The 20,027-nt window shown below is 47.2% G+C and overlaps 1 protein-coding gene across 5 annotated transcripts in view; it reads right to left on the minus strand.

Annotated features, from left to right (window-relative positions):
* Positions 1 to 20,027, minus strand: part of ADCK1 (aarF domain containing kinase 1) — a 152,261-nt gene that overhangs the window by 24,109 nt on the left and 108,125 nt on the right. For 4 of the 5 annotated variants that reach the window (XM_003924608.3, XM_074392937.1, XM_074392935.1 and 1 more), the window contains 2 exons: positions 14,507 to 14,665; positions 5,125 to 5,241 (listed from right to left, as the gene is read on the minus strand). In XM_003924608.3, coding sequence (XP_003924657.1) covers positions 5,125 to 5,241; positions 14,507 to 14,665 — 276 coding nt within the window. The remainder of the gene's footprint in view (positions 1 to 5,124; positions 5,242 to 14,506; positions 14,666 to 20,027) is intronic. The other variant, XM_039469307.2, reaches the window with a different exon arrangement.

Below are 20,027 nucleotides of genomic sequence, written 5' to 3' on the forward strand. Positions count from 1 at the left end.
CAGGCCCTTGGTAATATCTGCTTCTGGGCTCACAGACACAAACAAACGAGGGCCCCTACAGGCTACTGGCTCTGAGGCCCATGCTTGCTGGCAGGTGGGCACCCCTGGGCAGGGCTGTCTCAGGCCTGAAGGTGCAGATCAGCAGGGTGAGAGATGATGGCACTCCTGGCAAGGCCTGGGCCCCTGGCTTCGTGTTTGAGTGGGTTCGGGGAGTCCTGAACTTCAGTGAGTGCCTGAACCACCTGGACACTTTGTTGAAATGCAGATTCTTGCAACCTTCTACAATCCTTTCTACCCCAGATTTGGATTAGTGAGTTTGGGGTAGGGCCCAGGAATCTGCATTGTTAAATAAGCTCCCCCGGTGATACCTTCTTTTCCCCTGTAGTGATTCTAAAAGAGATGGTCAGAGAACAAGTCTTAGCTCCCAGCAAGCGGAAGAATCAATGTTCTTGGTTAGAGTCCAGCCATTCCAACACTTCAATAAGCACACTGAGGACCAGAGAGAGGATGTGATTTGCCTAAGGTTATACAGCAAGCTACTGGCAGGAAAGAGATTGAACCTACGCCTCTTGTCTGCTAAAGTGGTGTTGCGCTATCTGAGTCTATTGGGCAGAGTGGGACTGAGATGCTGTAGGGTGAGGAGGCCTCTTCAAAGCGGAGGGAGGCTGACACAACAAGTGGTTGGAGGGGTATGGAGCCATCACCCCCCACCTCAAGAGGGGTCCCTTCTGCAGCCGCCTTCCAGGATAGACACCTGCTTGTAGCAGCTAAGATGCCACTAACCACACTACACCTTAGGATTCAGAGTAAGACTTTTGCCCCCTGTCACTTTGATCTATCCTTTGTACCTCCATCCCCAAGGAATGCTCACAGCCAGGCTGCCCTCAGAAGGGAGTCACTCCGGGAATGGCTCACTGAGTATCACAGTCCTGTGGAGACTTTAGAACCTCAGGAGTCGATCTGAAACGTTCAGGAATGTGGAGTCTTACACACACACACACACACACACACACACACACACACGGTGCCCTGTAGTCCTCTACAAGGCCACGGCTTTGATGTTGGTTGGTAAGAGACATGATAGATTATTCAGAGTACGGCGTATCCCTAATCTATTCCCAACACCCTTGATGCTAAGTGACAGTACTTAGACCACCACAGTAGCCCTCAGCCCACTGCAGGGGTTTCTGCAGAAGTAATGACATCATCTCAGACTGCCAAAGAGCTTCCAAGTCATACAAAACCTAAAAGGGACTGGGGATTAAGAAATTAACACAGTGTGACATTACAAGGATAGACCAAGGAAAGAAAACAGATTCCAGAAGAGCCCCACATTGAAGACAAAGACGTCAGATCCCAAAACTGTATAATTCAGTTTATGTGATGTTCAGTCATGGGAGCAAGTCATCTACGGGGGCAGAAATGAGAAGCGCAGTAGCTCTGGGAGGGTACTGACTGGGACACTGATTCTATATTATACCCACATGGAAATTTACTGCAGTACACAACTAAAATGTGTGACCTCAGGTAAGTTATCTTCCCTCTCTTCTTCTCTGATTCTTCATCTGCAAATCTGAGACAATAAGACCTCCTTCATAAATTGATAATGCAGAAAGCTCCTGGCACATAGAGCCAGGCCATTAGTAAACATTAATGGTTAAAAAAAAAAGTTGGGGAAGTAGAAAAGAAAAAAACAGCCCAATGACAACTCCGTTCACCTCACCACCATTTTAACAGCTCCGTTCACCTCACTATCATTTTAACACCTCCGTCCACGTCACTGTCATTTTGGGGCATGCATTTACCACCTGCCAGGCTCTGTGCAAAGCACTGTTCGTGCATTAATTCACACAGTCCTCACAAAATCACTTACTTAGAGTTAGGTACAATAAAAAGAGAAAAATGTTTCTATGAAGTGATCCTTGATGTAAGCCAGAGAGAGAGGTGTTACATTCAGACACTGCCTGGGCTGCTGGGCAATGCTTCTCGGCTGGGGCCCCAGCTCCTCTGAGTAGTTAGTTAGCACGTAGCTCCAGGTTCCAGCAGCCCAAGGTATTGGATTGGTGCAAACATAATTGCGGTTTTTGCAATGGCCTGAAATAAAAAACAAACCACACACTTACCTTTGCACCAACCTATAGATTCCTGGCAGGGAAATGGAGAAGTAGAGGGGCAAGGACTTTGGAGCCATGCAGAACTGAGTTCAAACCCTGGTTCTACCCTGCTAGCTGTGTGATACGGGGTAAGTTGTTTAACCTCTCTGAGCATTTGCTTTCTCGTCTGTAAATGGAGTTAATAATATATACTGCATAGGAGAGCTGTAATGAGTAGAGACTGTATGTGTCATATGCCTGGCACATATTAGTTGCTTATAATTATTATTAGCTATTGTTTTCTCCCAAATAACTCTGATATCAACTTGCCCCCTTCTCCGTGTCCACAAGGAAACAACCAACACTCTCCCCTAGGCCTGGCTGGTAGAGACCAATCCAGGGCATGAGGCTGGTTTTTTTTTTTCCTAATAACCACTAATTTAAGGATGTCTACCAAGGATCCGCTCTGCACAGACCACTGGATTTATGTACAAGGTATCAAAAAAGGGGGGAGGAAGGAATAGATGAGACCAGGCCTCAGAGGGCATGCACTCTCCAACTCTTACTGCCCAGCTCCCGCCCGGCTGCCCCCTCCAGCCAGGCACTGCGCTCAGCCATATAAACAAGCAGTTACACCACAGCGCACCTTTCTGTTTGCACTTGTTTGGAAAATCAACGTTGCCTCTGATTAAACATCATTGCAGCCCTCTCTGGGCTCACTGCATCCAAAGAGATTCATGGGCTTGAAGGTGCTGCTGGGATGAAAATGCCTCCACAGCTGGTAGTAAATGCCAGTAACCTGGCAGGAGTGAGGCCTCTGGGATCTTTCCTCATCAGCAGGCGACAGACCCTGTTCCCCGTTAAGGGTGTCCAGGAAAAGCCATTGGTGACCTCCCATCCCATCCAATCCCTTCACCACTAGAACCAAAGACTTTGTATTCTGCTTGTATTCTCCTCCCACGTTTCACCCTAGAAGCCACTAGTGAAGGCAGCAGAGTTGGAACTTGTGTTACTGGCCAAGTGACTTCAGGAAAGACATTTGCTCTCTCTCAGAGCTTTCGCCCCATCTGCAAAATAGAAGGATGAATTCTTCTTTTTCTCATCCCTTTCCCTCCAAGCAGCAGAATTCTTCCAGGAAAACCCAGTAGGCTTTCCCGTTTCGGTGCAGCCTCCCCAAACCCCACACACACCTCAAGGCCCCCAAGTGGGTTCTTGCAGCACTGTTCCCTAAGTCAGGGGACAGCAGCTTTCCTGGAAGGCCTGGGCCAGCCACAGCGAAATGTTCTCACCATGCTCCTGACAGCAGCTTTGCATACTCTGATGCAGCCCCTCCTTTGTGACCTTAACAGGAGGACTGGAACCAGGGAGACCTGGGTTTCAATCCCACCTCTACTAAGCTGTGTGATCTTCTCTCTCTGAGTCTCTGATTCTTTGTCTGCAAAATGGAGATGATAAGACCACCCTCATAAGTTTATTACGGAGAAAAGGGCACGGCACAGGGAGTTAGGCATGCAATAAACGCTAATGGTAAAAGGAGAAAGAAAGAACAGGCCCACAGATAATATCAGGAAATCAACCACCACCACCCAGCTACTCTTCTGGAATGCTACCCGCACACCAGGCACTGTGCTCAGCACTGTGTGCACCCAAACTCACGCAGTCCTCACGACCCCTCTGGGAGGCAGGTACTGACCCCATTTACAGAGGCCACATGGCCACCAGGAGGCCTGGGTGACCACCACACTTCCCTGCCATCCCACCAGCCTCATCTGCTGCGCCAAGATATGGCTTTCTCCCGTGGGCCATCTCCCCACTGGGACCACATGCTCATGCTCATCTTCGTGCACTGCCTGTGGACATGGGAGTGGAACAGAAAAGAATATTCACCTCCACTGGGTGTGGCCTCCTTCCTTCCTTCTTTCCACCCCAGGGTGCAGAGCATGTCACTGCACTCCTCAAAACCCTGCGGTGACTCCACAGTGCCTCGAGGTCACTTATCTCCCCACTCACCCCAAGGAAGCCTGCCCCAGCTACGCCAAACTTAACCCATTTCCCTTCTTGCAAAGCCACTGCCCGACTCATCTCGCTGGGGACGCCAATGTGTGGCAGGCCTCAGTGCCTCTTCCTCACCCTCCCTGCGGTTCTGCTCACACCCTCTCACTGCCTTGAGATATAGCAGGAAGGACTTCGATGTGTCTGACTCTAATGCTAGGCTCTGGGGATTGGGTCTGGTGCCCCAAGAGCCCCCATACCTAGCATACAGCAGACACTATTAAAATGATAAATGTTGAGCCTGGCCACGTGGCTCACACCGGGAATGCCAGCACGTTGGGAGGCCAAAGTGCAAGGACTGCTTGAGCCCAGGAGTTCCAGATTACGCTCAGCTATGACTGCGGCACTGCACGCAACACCCTGTCTCTAAAAACGTAAAAATAAACTTATGAATGTCACTGAAAAAGTACAACTCCACCCCTTCCTGCGGGACCCTGTGGCAACCAAGAAGCAGAAAAAGGGGACAGGTCCTGCCCACTGGCCAGTATTCCCTGGGGCAAGGGGGATGGGAGGGAGGACACCCAAAGCCCACCTCTTTTTTCCTGCTCTAGGAGGCGGACACAGTTGGTGGCTGCTGTCCCCTTTTTGTCTGATCCCTTGAGATCTGGGAAGTGGGACGGGGGTGGGGGGAGAAGGAAGAGGGAAGAGACAATGGACAGGCCCCACGGAGCCAGGATTAAGTTCCACTGACTTTGCATCATTGTTCTCTGTGGCCGCTTAGCTTTGTGGGGCTCAGGTGCTACAAAGGAAAAGCAGGTAAAGTCAGAAGGGGCCCCGCACGTTGCTGTGAGCACAAGGTTGGCCTAAATGACCTGGAAGAATCTTTCTTGCCCAAAGTTTATAATGTTTCAGACAACAGGCCCCACTAAAGAGAGTGGAGCCAGACTCGGAGGCGTCACCTGGATACACAGTCACTTCCTGAGCAGCCTCAACCAAGCCCACGTTCTCTGGCCCAGCAGCCCTGAGCTCTTGACCTCACCTCATTGACGTCGATCTTGTTCCTCTCCATGTAGTCTCTGTCATTGACCTGCCCACCGTCCACAAACTCCATCAGGAGGACCCGCTCCGTGGACAGGTCCCAGTGGATTCGGGGGACCTGGGATAGGAAGGGACAGGTCAGAAGGTCTGGGGAAGCTGGGAGTCAGGGGCAAGAACGACAATGCAGCACAGCGAGCCAGAGAGCAGCGGGGGCTCCTCCCAGAGCAAGGGAGAGGAGGCCCAGGAGGGACCTCAGTGGTGACAGCGGGACGGGGCAGCCAGGCCAAGAGGGAAGCCGGCTACTCCACCTCTGCTCAGCAGGCCTCCACCCGCTCCTTTAGAGACCGGCTTCGCCGACTCTCCTCAGTATCTTCTAGCACTATTAACAGCCAAAACTAAAACTGGGACCTGGGAGGAAAAAGTGTGAAACACCTCAGAGCTGGGCACTGGTGTTAAGAATATTTCCTCTCCACATCCCACCACTAGGTCCATTCTGGGCTCCTCCCTCTGCCTCCTATATTTCATCTGGGTAATGGGTACGTTGTGTGTATTGAGCAAATGAGTGAATTTTGACCAGATGATAAATTTTGTTTCTCAGGCCAGTTTCCTACAAGCCCCTTGGGGCACACAACACTGGATATTAACCCAACATCTATTCCCAACCCTCGTCTTCCCTGGAGATGAAAATAACTAAATATTGGGGCCAGGGTGGGTAAGAGCCACACCTGTAATCCCAGCACTTTGGGAGGCTGGGGCAGGTGAATTGTTTGAGTTCAGAAGTTCAAGACCAGCCTAAGCAACATGGTGAAGCACTGTCACTACAATAAATATAAAAATTAGCCAGGCATCGTGGTGCACGCCTGTGATCCCAGCTTGGGAGGCTGAGGTGGGAGGATTGCTGTCAAGACCACAGTGAACTGTGATCTTATACATCACACCACTGCACTCCAGCCTGGACAACAGAGCAAGACCCTGTACAGAAACAAATAAACAAACACAAAACCTAAATACTATCCTTGCCTGCTTTATAGCAGGTATGGCCATGTGACACAGTTCTGACTTATGAACATAAATGGAAGCCTGCTAGGGGATTCTGGGAAGGTTTTTATTTCCTTGATAAAAAGGGGTATTTGCATGGTGCTACTCTTCCACTTCTCTTCCTGCCTTGAAAGTAAAAGTGAATGTGACTGCTGGTGCTGCTACAGCCATCTTGCACCGAGAAAAAATTTAAAAAAAAATTTTTTTTTTTTTTTTGAGACAGAGTTTCACTCGTTACCCAGGCTGCAGTGCAATGGTGCGATCTTGGCTCACCGCAACCTCTGCCTCCTGGGTTCAGGCAATTCTTCTGCCTCAACCTCCTGAGTGGCTGGGATTACAGGCATGGGCCACCATGCCCAGCTAATTTTTTGTATTTTTAGTAGAGACGGGGTTTCACCATGTTGACCAGGATGGTCTCAATCTCTTGACCTGGTGATCCACCCGCCTCAGCCTCCCAAAGTGCTGGGATTACAGGTGTGAGCCACCGCACCCGACCTAAAATTTAAAAAATTTTAAAAGACTGAGATGCTAGGCCTGATACTGTCAAACCACTAAAACATATAATATCAGCAGGCAACCGCTGCAAACCTTCTTGCTATGTGAAGACAACAAATCCTTTTGTTTAAAGCACTCTAAAAGAGGCTTTCATTTACCTACAGAAAAATGCATGACTAAGATACACTTTCCAACCTTCTGTAACTCGCGGAACACACAAAAGCCAAAAAGAGAACAGATTTCTCCAGGAGCAGGCAAGAGACTGGAATGAATGCAACAAGGCCGCCAAGCTGCCATGTGAGCAAGGGACTCCCACCAGTACCCCCACTGCTAGGACGGGGGAGTTACTGTGCTCCCAGCAAGCCAAGTTTCCCCCAAATTGTTAGGAGTTTATTTTCTCTTACAAATAAAGAAATCTGTGCAGCTTTTTCAAATGTTTTGAAGAATAAGATTTTCCTTTACCCTGACCACCCAAATTCATCTAGCATAACGTAGTGGCCCACAAGTCCACACACCTACTTCCTGTTCCTAATTCTGCTAATACTGTTGTGTCTGAGAGTAGCCACTTAACTCCTTTGCATCCCAGTCTTCACACTAGAAAGCAGGATTGTTTCTGCCCTATCTCAGGAAGGACCTCTGAGGATAAATGGGAGCTGTACATACAAGTGAAATGCTCTCGTAGGAACTAAGTTTCCAACAGAAATCAAGGTGTTATTTTTGTTTGCTGCTTACCTGCCATTTCTGCCATTTGAAAATCTGGGCCAATAGAGAAATCTATGGAACTGCTACTTTAAACTTAAAATTTAGGCTTGCTTGGCATTTTTCAAAAGGTTTCTTTTCTAAAAGTGAGTCCATGTTTGTTATTGTTGCTTTGTTGGTTTTTTTAGAGACAAGGTCTCATTCTGTCACCGAGGCTGGAATGCTGTGACATCTTCATAGCTCACTGCAGCCTTGAACTCCTGGACTCAAGAGATCCTCCTGCCTCAGGCTCCCAAACTGCTGGGATCACAGGCGTGAGCCACCATGCCCTGCCTGTTGCTTTTGCTCATGGCTTCCAAATGAATGGGACATATGTTTGGGTTAAATTCTTCCCTTGGGTTTGTTTGGAAACCTATGTTTGACAGTGGACCCCTAAGGCTCTGGAGACAAGAGGTCAAATCTCTAACCAGGCCTGTCAGGGAAGACTTAAAACAAACAGTGAGGACTGGGCACCGTGGCTCATGCCTGTGATCCCAGCACTTTGGGAGGCCAAGGGAGGCAGAGCACTTGAAGTCAGGAGTTTGAGGCCAGCCTGGCCAACATGGTGAAACCTCATCTCTACTAAAAATACAAACATTAGCTGAGCATGGTGGTGGGCACCTGTAGTACCTGCTGCTTAGGAGGCTGAGACAGGAGAATCTCTTGAACCCAGGAGGCGGAGGTTGCAGTGTGTGGAGATGATACCACTGTACTCCAGCCAGGGTGACAGAGGGAGTGAGACTCCATTGCAAAGAAAAAGTCACAGGTGGAAACAGAAAACCCACAGGCTGGATGGAGCTTCTCTGTGCTTGTGCATCAGGGCTCTGGGTATGCTGGGGTTTCCTTTGGTCTTCCTGCAAACATCACCATTCCAGTCTAACTACAGAATGTGCCCCTTGCTTAAGCTGTGTAAATCTGAAATTACTGAAATATCAAACCTGGGAAACAGCGGAGTTTGTCACAGGAGCTTCAGAACTGCAGATGTCCCACGACAGACATAACATGACTGCAAAATGCCAAACTGCTCCATGCCCAGTTAAAAAGTGAACTGCCAGGGCCGGGCGCGGTGGCTCAAGCCTGTAATCCCAGCACTTTGGGAGGCTGAGGCGGGCGGATCACGAGGTCAAAAGATCGAAACCATCCTGGTCAACATGGTGAAACCCCGTCTCTACTAAAAATACAAAAAATTAGCTGGGCATGGTGGTGCGTGCCTGTAATCCCAGCTACTCAGAAGGCTGAGGCCGGAGAATTTCCTGAACCCAGGAGGCGGAGGTTGCGGTGAGCCAAGATCGCGCCATTGCACTCCAGCCTGGGTAACAAGAGTGAAACTCCGTCTCAAAAAAAAAAAAAAAAAAAAAAAAAAGTGAACTTCCCCTAAATCACCAGGTGAGCAGGAGGACCCGGGGTTGTGGGAGGAGGTGAGCACCCACATTTCCCATCCTATGCTTCTTCCACCAAGGAAGGAAAAAATGAAAAAGAGAAATTTGAAAGAGGCAGTAAGAAACCAGCACTCCCCACCCCACCCCCACACAAAGTGAAATGAAACTCTAAGTAGCTCATGGTCAGGTTGCTCAGTGGCCCCACTGGCAGGGTCACACCCTGACCATTAGGACTCCTGGGTCCAGGGTCTACCTCTTCCACAGAGCAGAAGCTTCCTTCCTGTGGGCTCCTCCTGCCTCCCACACTGAGGTCAATCTGGACCCCAAGAAGGAGGACGCCGATTAGGGAATTTCCAGCCTGAGACCCTGGGCCTCAGCCTCATGTCTGGCCCTGACCTCACATTTCTGCTTTGTTTCTATGCTTTGGTCAATGTGCCCATGAAGCAGGCTGTGCCTGGCTTGCACTCTGGGCCCACAGTCGTCCTGGAGCCAGGGTCCAGCAAAGGAAAAGGCCTGCAGACCTGGGGTCAGACCTGCAGATTTGGAGTCAGGCTGCAGGCGGGAGCCCTGGCTCTGCCACCTGTAAGCTCTGCGACTGTGGGCAACTTATAAAACCTCTCTGAGCACCAGATTCCCCACCAAAAATATGGTGATAATGGTTACAGCAGAAGCACAACCCCACCCCCACCCCCATTTCCTACTGCCTTGAGCAGAGTACTGGTACTCTGCATGGAACCAGACACTAGTAGCCGCTGGAAAAAACGATTGCTCTTATGACGGCCACATCGGGTTTCACTGAGGGTTCTGATACACACCAGGGCTGAGACTTATGCTCTAGACAGTTGGCTGGAATTCACATCCTCCCCACAAAGCACAACCACATGGTGGGTGAATGTGCAGGCTCTGGAGCCTGCCCCTTACTGGTGAGTCCTGTATTCCCTGCCCCTTACTGGTGAGTCCTGTGACGCTGCACAAAGGATTGATGGCTCTGGGCCTCAGTCTCCCAACTGATGATATAGGGCTGATTGTGGCACCTCCCTTATGAGGCTATTGTAAGGATTAAAGAGTAAATACATGTAAAGCAATTTGCAAAAAAAAAAAAAAAAAAAAAAAAAAAGTTATGTATTAATTACTATACAGCAGTAGTTCCTAATATTTGAGATTCATGGGAAGCTATGATATTTCCCAAAAACCATGCACATCTCCTCAGGGTTTGTCCACAATTTCTGGAGTCCTGGGCTCCTTACCTCACACTAAGGAACCCTGGCAGAGCCCTGGACACCTATCCCCTCCTCCACACATACAGAAATGCTCTCATCACTTCCAGTCCCAAACCCCGTGGTTATAAAGTTTCTCTCCTGCCATCTTGTCCCCAGTCATCCCCCAGATGAGTCACAAACCCTACCACTCATCCTGTTTCCTTCCCCTAGCACACACACTCTGCCACCGGATCCACTAAGCCTGGCCTTAACCATTCAGCCTAGCTGTCCCCTCACGCTCTCCCAGTCCCCCTGACACCATATTTGCATTCAGTGCTTGTCTGAGGCTGGGAGATTTACAGCACAGGGCTGAGGTTCTTAAACCCCGCATAAGCACCAGAAGACACCACGCACACTGAGCGGTAAACTCTTTGCTGGGGCTTAATTGTCCACAGATGTTGTGATGGGGAGCCAGTGTGCAAAAGCACTCTATCTCCAGTTTTGAGAGCTGAACTGGGTTCATGGTGCAAAATTAACTTCCCCCTTGTGAGGTGTTTAGGTGAGATTAAATACTCAGGGGCCTTAATTCCACCACTGTCTTAGGAGATTTGTGCAAGTTTTGGAAGCAGCAGGTCAAATTGGTATATTCATGATTTATGCATTTGGCACCCTCGTTTGGAAAATGTGTGTTATTGTTATTATTGCACGTCTCGGTATGGCAGTTGCCAGTTGGCCCCAGCCAGGGGACAATTTTGCTGTTTCCATGGGAACAGTGAAGGAGACGGTTCTGTCTGGCTCATAGTTCTGGCTCTGAGGGGCACCCCTGCTGATAAAAGGCAGCGGAGTATCCTGAGAGGAGTGCCACACTCGAAGTCAGAAAATCTGGGATACTGCCCGAGCTCCTCTTCTCAAATGGTCATCTGCCTTATGGGGTGATGGATACTGGAGGATTCAACACCATAGTACCTGCAGAGTGTTCAAGGCTGCAGCTCCTGACAAAGAAGAAATATTCAATAGATATTGCCTATAGTCAATACATCTTGGAAGCACTCTCCAGAGCCCTTTATCCTGGGTGGAATGACATAATTCCTCTTGGGAACCCACAGAAACACAGATGAGTGCCTGTCATGGTGCTAACAAACCTGGATTACAACATGTGGCTGTGTCTGTCCCCATTAGATGACAAGTTTTCCAGAGCAGGGACAAGCCCCAGCTCCCAGCAAAGCAACAAGCTTGGGAATAAAAGAAATGGGATAAGCAAGTGGAAGCATGTCTTAGACTCTACAGCATTATGCTAATGAGTCAATATTACCACTTGTCTGAGAAAGCCAAGTTTTCATTGAATGAGTGGTTTCAGCTCCAAGGCTGGGGCAGCATCATCAGATCTAGGCTGTGCTCCTGGATTTACATACACAAGACGGGCTGTACATCCACATCTACAATGGCAGCCAACAAAACGCCAGTCAAGCATATTAGGAGTATGGAGACGGACCCGACCCTCACCACACTCAAAGAGCTCGACTTCTTCATGGGCTCCATCTTCCACCACAATCAATGTGTCAAGACACTGCACAGATCACCACAGCTGTGGTTCTTCCTCCTGTGGATTCTCAAATGGTTAGAACAGACACTTCTTCAGTCACTCCTTCCCTGTTAGTCAGTCGGGAGAGCAAAAGTGTAAACACTTCCATTTCTCATGATGTCTTCAAAAGCCACAAGAACACCTTAGTCAAGAGCATCCTCTCGCCCTGATCCAATGTTCTGAGCCATCCTCCCCAAGAATAGCACAGCTTGAATATTGGCTCTGGAACCAGCACATGGAGCTCCTGAGGGCTTGGTAAACACTCTCCTGCATTCCCCAGGCCTGCTGAAGAAGAGGGAAGGGTGATCTCTCCTGGAGTTGGAAGCCAAGCTCTCAGTGTAGACAACCCAAAGAGCCCTCCAAGCCCTGTGCTGCTGGGATTGAGGGGGTAACCCTGTGTAAACAAGCATACAGCTCAGGAAAACAAATGTATTGGAACAACAGTGGTGTGACACACATCTCTCTCCCTGTTCCTGTGTGCCCTGAGGGAACATCAGGACGGTCTTTAAAGACCAGCTCCTGCCAGGGGTGGTGGCTCAGGCCTGTAATCCCAGAACTTTAGGAGGCCAAGGCAGGTGGATCACCGGTCAGGAGTTCGAGACCAGCCTGGCCAACATGGCAAAACCCTGTCTCTAGTAAAAATACAAAAATTGGCCAGGCATGGTGATATGCACCTGTAGTCCCAGCTACTCAGGAGGCTGAGGCAGGAGAATCGCTTGAACCCAGGAGGTGGAGGTTGCAGTGAGGCAAGATGACCCCACTGCACTCCAGGCTGGGTGGCAGGGTGAGACTCTGTCTCAAAAAATAATAATAAGTTAATTAATTTAAAAAAATAAAACAAAAAAGAACAGTTCCAGGGTTGGGTGCAGTGGCTCACACCTGTAATCCAGTACTTTGGGAGGCCAAGGCAGGCAAATCATTTGAGATCGGGAATTCAAGACTAGCTTGACAATATGGTGAAACCCCATCTCTACTCAAAAAAAAAAAAAACTATATGCACACACACACACACACAAATATTAGTCAGGCATGGTGGCCTGTGCCTGTAATCCCTGCTACTTCGGAGGCTGAGGCAGGAGAATCACCCCGGGAGGTGGAGACTGCAGTGAGCTGAGATCACGCCACTGCACTCCAGCCTGGGTGACCAAAAAAAAAAAAAAAACCACCAGCTTCAATGCCAACTTCTCAGCAGAGCCTGCCCTGACCCAATGGGGCATGGGAGTACCTACTTCTGAATCCTCAGAGCACGTACAAGCTGTACTTCCCATGGGCACTGACAGCTGCAACTTCATATTATCTGATGTTGTTTCCCACATTAAGTGTCTCTTATTACATAGAACAGTTCTGCTATAATACTTGTTTTGAAAACACAAATTTGTTCCAATGCAATTGATATGTTAGGAAACAGTTTGATCATAATGCACATTTTGGATTTGCTTATGTGTACCATCATCTGCAAGAAACACTTTGAATGCAGAAAGCTGCATCCAGCAGAGCCGTGCCACATTGGAATACACAAAACAAACACACCTCAACATCACTGCGAGTCGGTGAGTCACCCCATCTGGCCTTACAACTTTCCATCCCATTTATTTTTTGCTTTTCCTTGAGACAGAGTCTCACTGTGTCACCCAGGCTAGAATGCAATGGCATGATTTTGGCTCACTGCAACCTCTGCCTCCTGGGTTCAAGTGATTCTCCTGTCTCAGCAACCCAAGTAGCTGAGATTACAGGAATACACCACCACACTTGGCTAATTTTTGTATTTTTGGTAGAGATAGGGTTTCACTATGTTGGCTAGGTTGGTCTCGAACTCCTGACCTCAAGTGGTCTGCCCACCTCTGGCTCCCAAAGTACTGGGATTACTGACATCAGCCACCATGCCCAGCCTCTGTCCCATTTCAAAGGACTCCTCCCACCACCCCACAAAACTCACAAGCAGCAACCCTTCGATGCCCACTTCCATAGCAGGCTCAAGATAAAGTGCTATTTCTTAGCCATTTAATGTGTGTAAAACTATGCTATTCATTTTTATCCATTCTTATCTTATTTTCTATGTTACTGATGTTGTTTTTTGTTTTTTGTTTCTTTTTTTTCCTGAGATGGAGTTTCACTCTTGTTACCCAGGCTGGAGTACAGTGGTACTATCTCAGCTCACTGCAAACTCCACCTACCAGGTTCAAGTGATTCTCTTGCCTCAGCCTCCCGAGCAGCTGGGATTACAGGTGTGTGCCACCACGCTCTGCTAATTTTTACATTTTTAGTAGAGATGGGGTTTCACTATGTTGGCCAGGCTGGTCTGAACTCCTGTCTTCAGGTGATCCATCTGCCTCGACCTCCTAAAGTGCTGGGATTACAGGCATGAGCCACCGCACCCTGCAACTAACAGATTTTTTTGAGTGCTGTGCCCCTAACCCTATTTCCTCATAAGCTCTGTGGTTTCTGTTGTGTGATTTTGCATAGCTGTAGTATTTCTAGGAACACTGAAATACTACAGTTATGCAAAATCACACAACAGAAACTACAGATTCTGTGGTTCTGTTACAGCAGAACCAACTGTATGAGCTGATGTCATACACATGTGTTTAAAACAGTCCCGGCATACAGCAGTGTTAGCTATCAGCATCACCGTCATCATCATCCCATGCCTCACCGAGGAAGAGACCACAGCATATAAGTTCTTGGCTAAGGCTCAGTGTCATGTAGTTGTCAATTATTCAATAAACATCTGTTTAATTGACTAACGGGTCAACAATCACACTTGATATTTCTTTGCAAATTGCCTTCAAGGGATTTAATGCACATCACCAGTGACAAATCATTCATCCTTAGTAAGAGGACTCAGGAAGATGTCCCAGTTATGTCCTGAAAGGGATACTCCAGGCAGAGACCCACATACCACCATGCTCTTCCACCAGGTCACCATGCCCCCCATTGCCTCGTCCTGCCTACCTTCAAGAAGTCAAAATGCTTGAGCATCTGGGACACCTTCTCAGCATTCCTCCCTTCTTTGAGGAAATCCAGCTCCAAAGGCAGGTTCTTCTTAGCTTCATCCACAAGCCACATGAACTCAAACTCTGGGAATAGCTGCTTCACGGCCAGAACGAGCAACTGAAATCCAACAAGCACCCCAGTCATTGGCCCACAGCTAACACCAAGGTACACTTCCTACCTTCCTGGCTGGTTCTCCCCTGGAGTAAGGGAAACGGCTCCCCTGGGGCGCATCCCTCCTCTGAATTCCAGGAGGAAAACATAGGAGGCCCCTGCTCTCCCATAAGCTCTTGGTACTCTGCACCAAATCCAAGATGGTGATAAACCCAGAGCCAGCAGCGGTAACCATGACTACCATTTGCTGAGGGTTCCCCTCATGCCCACCACTAACTAAGCACCTTTTTTTTCTTTTTATTTTATTTTATTTAAGTTCTGGGATACATGTGCAGGATATGCAGGTGTGTTACATAGGTAAACATGCGCCATGGTGGTTTGCTGCACCCATCAACCCATCACCTAGGTATTCAGCCCGGCATGCATGAGCTCTTTTTCCTAATGCTCTCCCCCACCCCCAACCCTCACCAAACAGGCCCCAGGTGTGTGTCGTTCCCCTCCCTGCGTCCATGTGTTCTCACTGTTCAGCTCCCACTCATCGGTGAGAACAAGCAGTGCTTGTTTCTTTGTTCCTGCATTATTTTTCTGAGGAAAATGGCTTCCAGCTTCATCCAACTCCCTGCAAAGGACATAATCTGGTTCCTTTTTGTGGCTGCATAGTATTCCACAGTGTATTTGTACCACATTTTCTTTATCCAGTCTCTCATTGATGGGCATTTGGGTTGATTCCACATCTTTGCTACTGTGAATAGTGAACTAAGCACTTTATGACTACTAAACTTAATCCTTGCAACAACTCTTGGAAGCACACAGATACACATCTTACCCTCCTTTTTCTGTTGTTGTTGTTTAGACAAGCTGTTACTCTGTAGCCCAGACTGGAGTGCAGCGGCACAATCACCGTTCACCGCAGCCTGGACCTCCTAGGCTCAAGCAATCCTCCCACCTCAACCTCCTGAGGTTGGGATTACCGACGAGCATCACCACGCCCTGTCCTCAATCATTCCTCCTGCCTCAGCCTCCCAAGGTGTTATCCCTTTCTATGAACGAGGAATTTGTGGCTCTGAGGGGTTACATGATTTTCCCAAAACTTGCCCAGCAAGGAAATACAGAGCTAGAATTCCCCTTGGGTTCACCCAGCTCCACAGCCCTTGCTCTGAAGCACTTAGCTCCACAGCTGCTGTGGCTATTCCCCGATCTCTTTAGGGTCTGTTCACGAAGCCCTGGGAGGGTGCTGCCACTGTCACTGTCATGACTTTATTTCTTAAGCTGAATGTTAGGTGCTTCAACATTTATCATACTATTTCCTATACTTTCTATACTTGTCTAAAATATTTCATAAGACTAAATAGGAATAAGAAAACAAGGCTGGGTAAGACAAGAGGAGAAAGAGAGAAGGAATTTGACCACTTGGATTAAAAGCTTAGATTTTTGGCAATTTGGCTCCACTGTGGATTCTTGAATGATGACATGATAAAGGTGGGTTTTAGAAGACATATCTATCATTCAGGGGTCAGTTTAATGATGTGAAATTAAAGAAGAGCCCAGCCATCTATGCAGAGCATACCATAGCCCCCTCCATGGGCAGGGACTCAATCCTGAGGCTGCCCCACCACCAGAACCCTGAACTTGAGATGGATGCACAAGTTCCTGAATGATGGCTCTGTAGTGGGCAAGCAAGGGTGATACCAGGGACGTGGGAGGCATTCCAGGATTCTGAGAGGGAAAAAGAAGGCCCCTGATGTCCTATAAGCTCTCCTGTTGGTGTTTGAAGCCAGGCCTGGGGAGAACCGTTGACTGATTGACCCAGTAATTATTAGTAGAAATGACAGTCCGAGTTATCTGAGAACAACCATCTCTACGCCTGGCTACAGCAGATGGCAATAAGAACTAACAAGCTGTGGGCCTGTTGGTACCAAAAGAACTTCCCCTTCCCATCTTTCCAGAAAGATTTACTGAGCCCCAGCTGAAGGCCTTGTCTCAAGCTTCTTTTTGCCCTGTTCTATGATATTTTGCCCAAATGTTGGCATATGTGACACAAAAGAAATCAATCTAAAGCCAGACTATTAACCACAAGGCATTTACAGCTTTGTTTTCAAGCCCTATGTCCTGGGCGATGTACCAGATGCCATTCTAAAAAGAATCATCACACAGCGTTATCATGCTCAATTTCTACCAAAACTGCTTTTAATTACATCTGGCTGTAGTTTAATTTCTTTTGAGTCTTGTCTGTTCTTTCATGGGCTAAGCCTGTGACCTTATGATAATTGATTTAGTTTATGTTTTGTTTGTATCACACAAGACTAGAAGGGAGGGGGGCAACAGAGGGGCCTGGACTGTATACGTCATGCCCTGGCACCAGGGCACTGCAGCCTCCAGACATCGCATCTCGTCACAGTGCCCTTAGATGGCCCTCGATGGCAAGCAAGGCAGAGTCAAAGCAGGTGCACAGGAGACAGAAGCGATTCCCCCAGGCCCAAGCGGAGGCCAGCCATGCCATCTAAGTCACCTGAATCCCACTTCTCTGGGCTCGGAATTCAGGCAAGAAAAGCTCTCCAGCATTCTGCTCCAATCTAAACTCAAAAGGGTCTTGCCCAGGAGAGGCGAGGAATGGCGCCACAATAAGGCACTCTCATTTGCTCGGTCAATATTGACTGAATACCCTCTGGGTCATTACCATGGGCCAGACGTGGATATGCACAGAGAGCTACCTGTAACCCAGTGAGGTCTCTACTTAGGGGTGAAGTTTCTGGCCAGACAATAATTCCTCATCATTTGTTGTATGGTCACTGTTTTTTGTGAAATTTTAAATTATCATTAACATCCAAACAGCACTGAAAGGCACATTAAAGATTTTCCAGTTATTAATCAATTACATAATTAGTCATTACTAGTACTAATTAGTCATTACTAGTACTATTGGTTATTATTAACACTTGATCATAGCTGATGTCATTAATCATAAGCAGTCAATTTTACTAACTAATATTAATTGCTAGTAACTAATTAGTAAGCTAATTCATAACCCAAGAAACTTTAGAGTGCTCAGCGAACCGGTTTCTAAGGCAAGCTGTGGGTTGTGGGTGACTTCCTTGGTTATTTTTAAATGAAGGGGGTTCTTTGAATAGAAGTCAGTGGTTCTCAGATTTATGGAATGTCACCATCCCCTTTATAGGAAGTCACCAATTTTAAAACTTGATACCATCTACAAAGCCTAGAAAACGTACATACATAGTTTTGCACATAATTCAGAGGGTTCCCCAATCCCTTGCAATTCAGTTGGTGGTGAGGGGTTCAGGTTAAGAGTCACCTGGTTCAAGTGTTTTGAGCTAACTTTTCCTGGCTGAAGAAAAGTAAAATAAAACTCGGTTTCACCCTCTGGTTTCATTCAACTCCCTTCTTAAATGAATATACTTAGCCTACCTTTAAGCAGATTCATTTCCATCTTTCTTTGTGACAACAGATGCAATCAACTAAAATTAAACAGGTGGTTGTTATCAATTTGACTTTTTGATTTTTCTCCCAAAATGTATCTTCTCCATAAAATTCTTCTAACAGCCAGTGTTTTCACCAGTGCCTCCCACCTACTCAACACTCTGCAGATGTTTATTGAATAGTCACATGAATGAATGAGTGAGTAAATGAATGAACAAATGAATATTTCAAAGAGTTTGTCTGCTTCTCTGGCATAATTATATGTTCACATGTGTTATCCAAAGAAAATGAGTTTTTCTGTTTCTGAGGTTTTAGTGGAAAGAGTCATAACTTCTGAATTTGGGGGAATCATAGTTTCCGAATGTGTAAGAATTCTCTTCTTGATCTGGAACCTTACGAATCAGCTAAGGTATATTCAAAAATTAATACTTCCTTCAAGGGAAAATCATAAGACTATCTTCCCATAGAGTCACTGGTTTACGGGAGGAAAAATCAATTGTGGGCCACACAGAAACATAACGGAAAAAAATGAAGAGTCACACAGAAGTTTGAAAACTAGTGACTGGGCTGGGCACAGTGGCTCGCATTTGTAATCCCAACACTTTGGGAGGCCAAGGAGGGCAGATCACTTGAGGTCAGGAGTTCAAGGCGAGCCTGGCCAACATGGGGAAACCCCATCTCTACGAAAAATACAAAAGTGGGCCAAGTGTGGTGGCGTGTGCCTATAATCCCAGCTACTCAGAAGGCTGAAGCAGGAGAATGGCTTGAACTCAGGAGGCGGAGGTTGCAGTAAGCCAAGATCATGCCACTGCACTCAAGCCTGGGCACTAGAATAATACTCTACCTCAAAAAAAAAAAAAAAAAAAAAAAAGGATAGGAGGAAAGAAAGAAAGAAAAGAAAACTAGTTTCTGTTATTTATAATAGCAAAAGAGAAGGCGAATTATCATTATTTAGTGCCTACTACATGCCAGGCACTGTGCTACAAGCACTTTACACGCACACTTTCATTTAATCCTTTTCTTGCCAATTTTACATAGTAGAAAACAGGAACTGTCAAAACAAGATCTGACCTGGGCTTTTCTTGTTCATTCTGTATGCAGCCCTGCCTAGTGCAATACAACACAACGACACAGGACAATACAATAGGAAGCTCAAGATAAGGCAGAGAAGGAGCTTTGTAAACTGTAAAATGCAACTGGAAATGTGAGTTATTGTTATCAAGTTATTGCACATTATAAAAGAAATAATGTTCTATGGGAAAACAGCATACTCAATAGAATGCCTGTACCGATCCAAACTAGTAAAAATGAATGTTCGACAAGGATCGAAAATCAATTCAGAGTGATGTAAATAGCTTGCCATTCATGGGGTTTATCTTTGTTCTGATAAGTTATTAAAGTACATACTTTTTAGAAAACAGATTTATAGGGTGAAGAGAAGTTTCCTTGGGTGGCCCACATCTCTGGATATTTTTTAATACATATTTTAAAAAACAAAATCACTGTTGGACTCTGTGTCGACGCAAACATTGCCTAGCCACCCACTGTTCAACCAACACATTTAGTAAAGAAACTAGATGAGGCCATGCATGGTGGTTCACACCTGTAATCCTGCACTTTGGGAGGTTGAGGCGGGCAGATCACCTGAGGTCAGGGGTTTGAGACCAGCCTGGCCAACATGGCAAAGTCCTGTCTCTCCTAAAAATACAAAAATTAGCCAGGCATAGTGGCAGACACCTGTAATCTCAGCTACTTGGGAGGCTGAGGTTACATTTGAACCCAGGCAGGAGGATCACTTGAACCCAGGCAGAGGAGGTTGCAGTGAATCGAGATTACACCACTACACTACAGCCTGAGTGACAGAGTGAGACTTTGGGGGAAAAAAAAAAAAAAAGAAGGAAGGAAGGCAGATGGTAGACAGCACGCACTGAAA

This window comes from Saimiri boliviensis, chromosome 2, assembly GCF_048565385.1.
Source record: "Saimiri boliviensis isolate mSaiBol1 chromosome 2, mSaiBol1.pri, whole genome shotgun sequence".
Classification (NCBI taxonomy): domain Eukaryota; kingdom Metazoa; phylum Chordata; class Mammalia; order Primates; family Cebidae; genus Saimiri; species Saimiri boliviensis.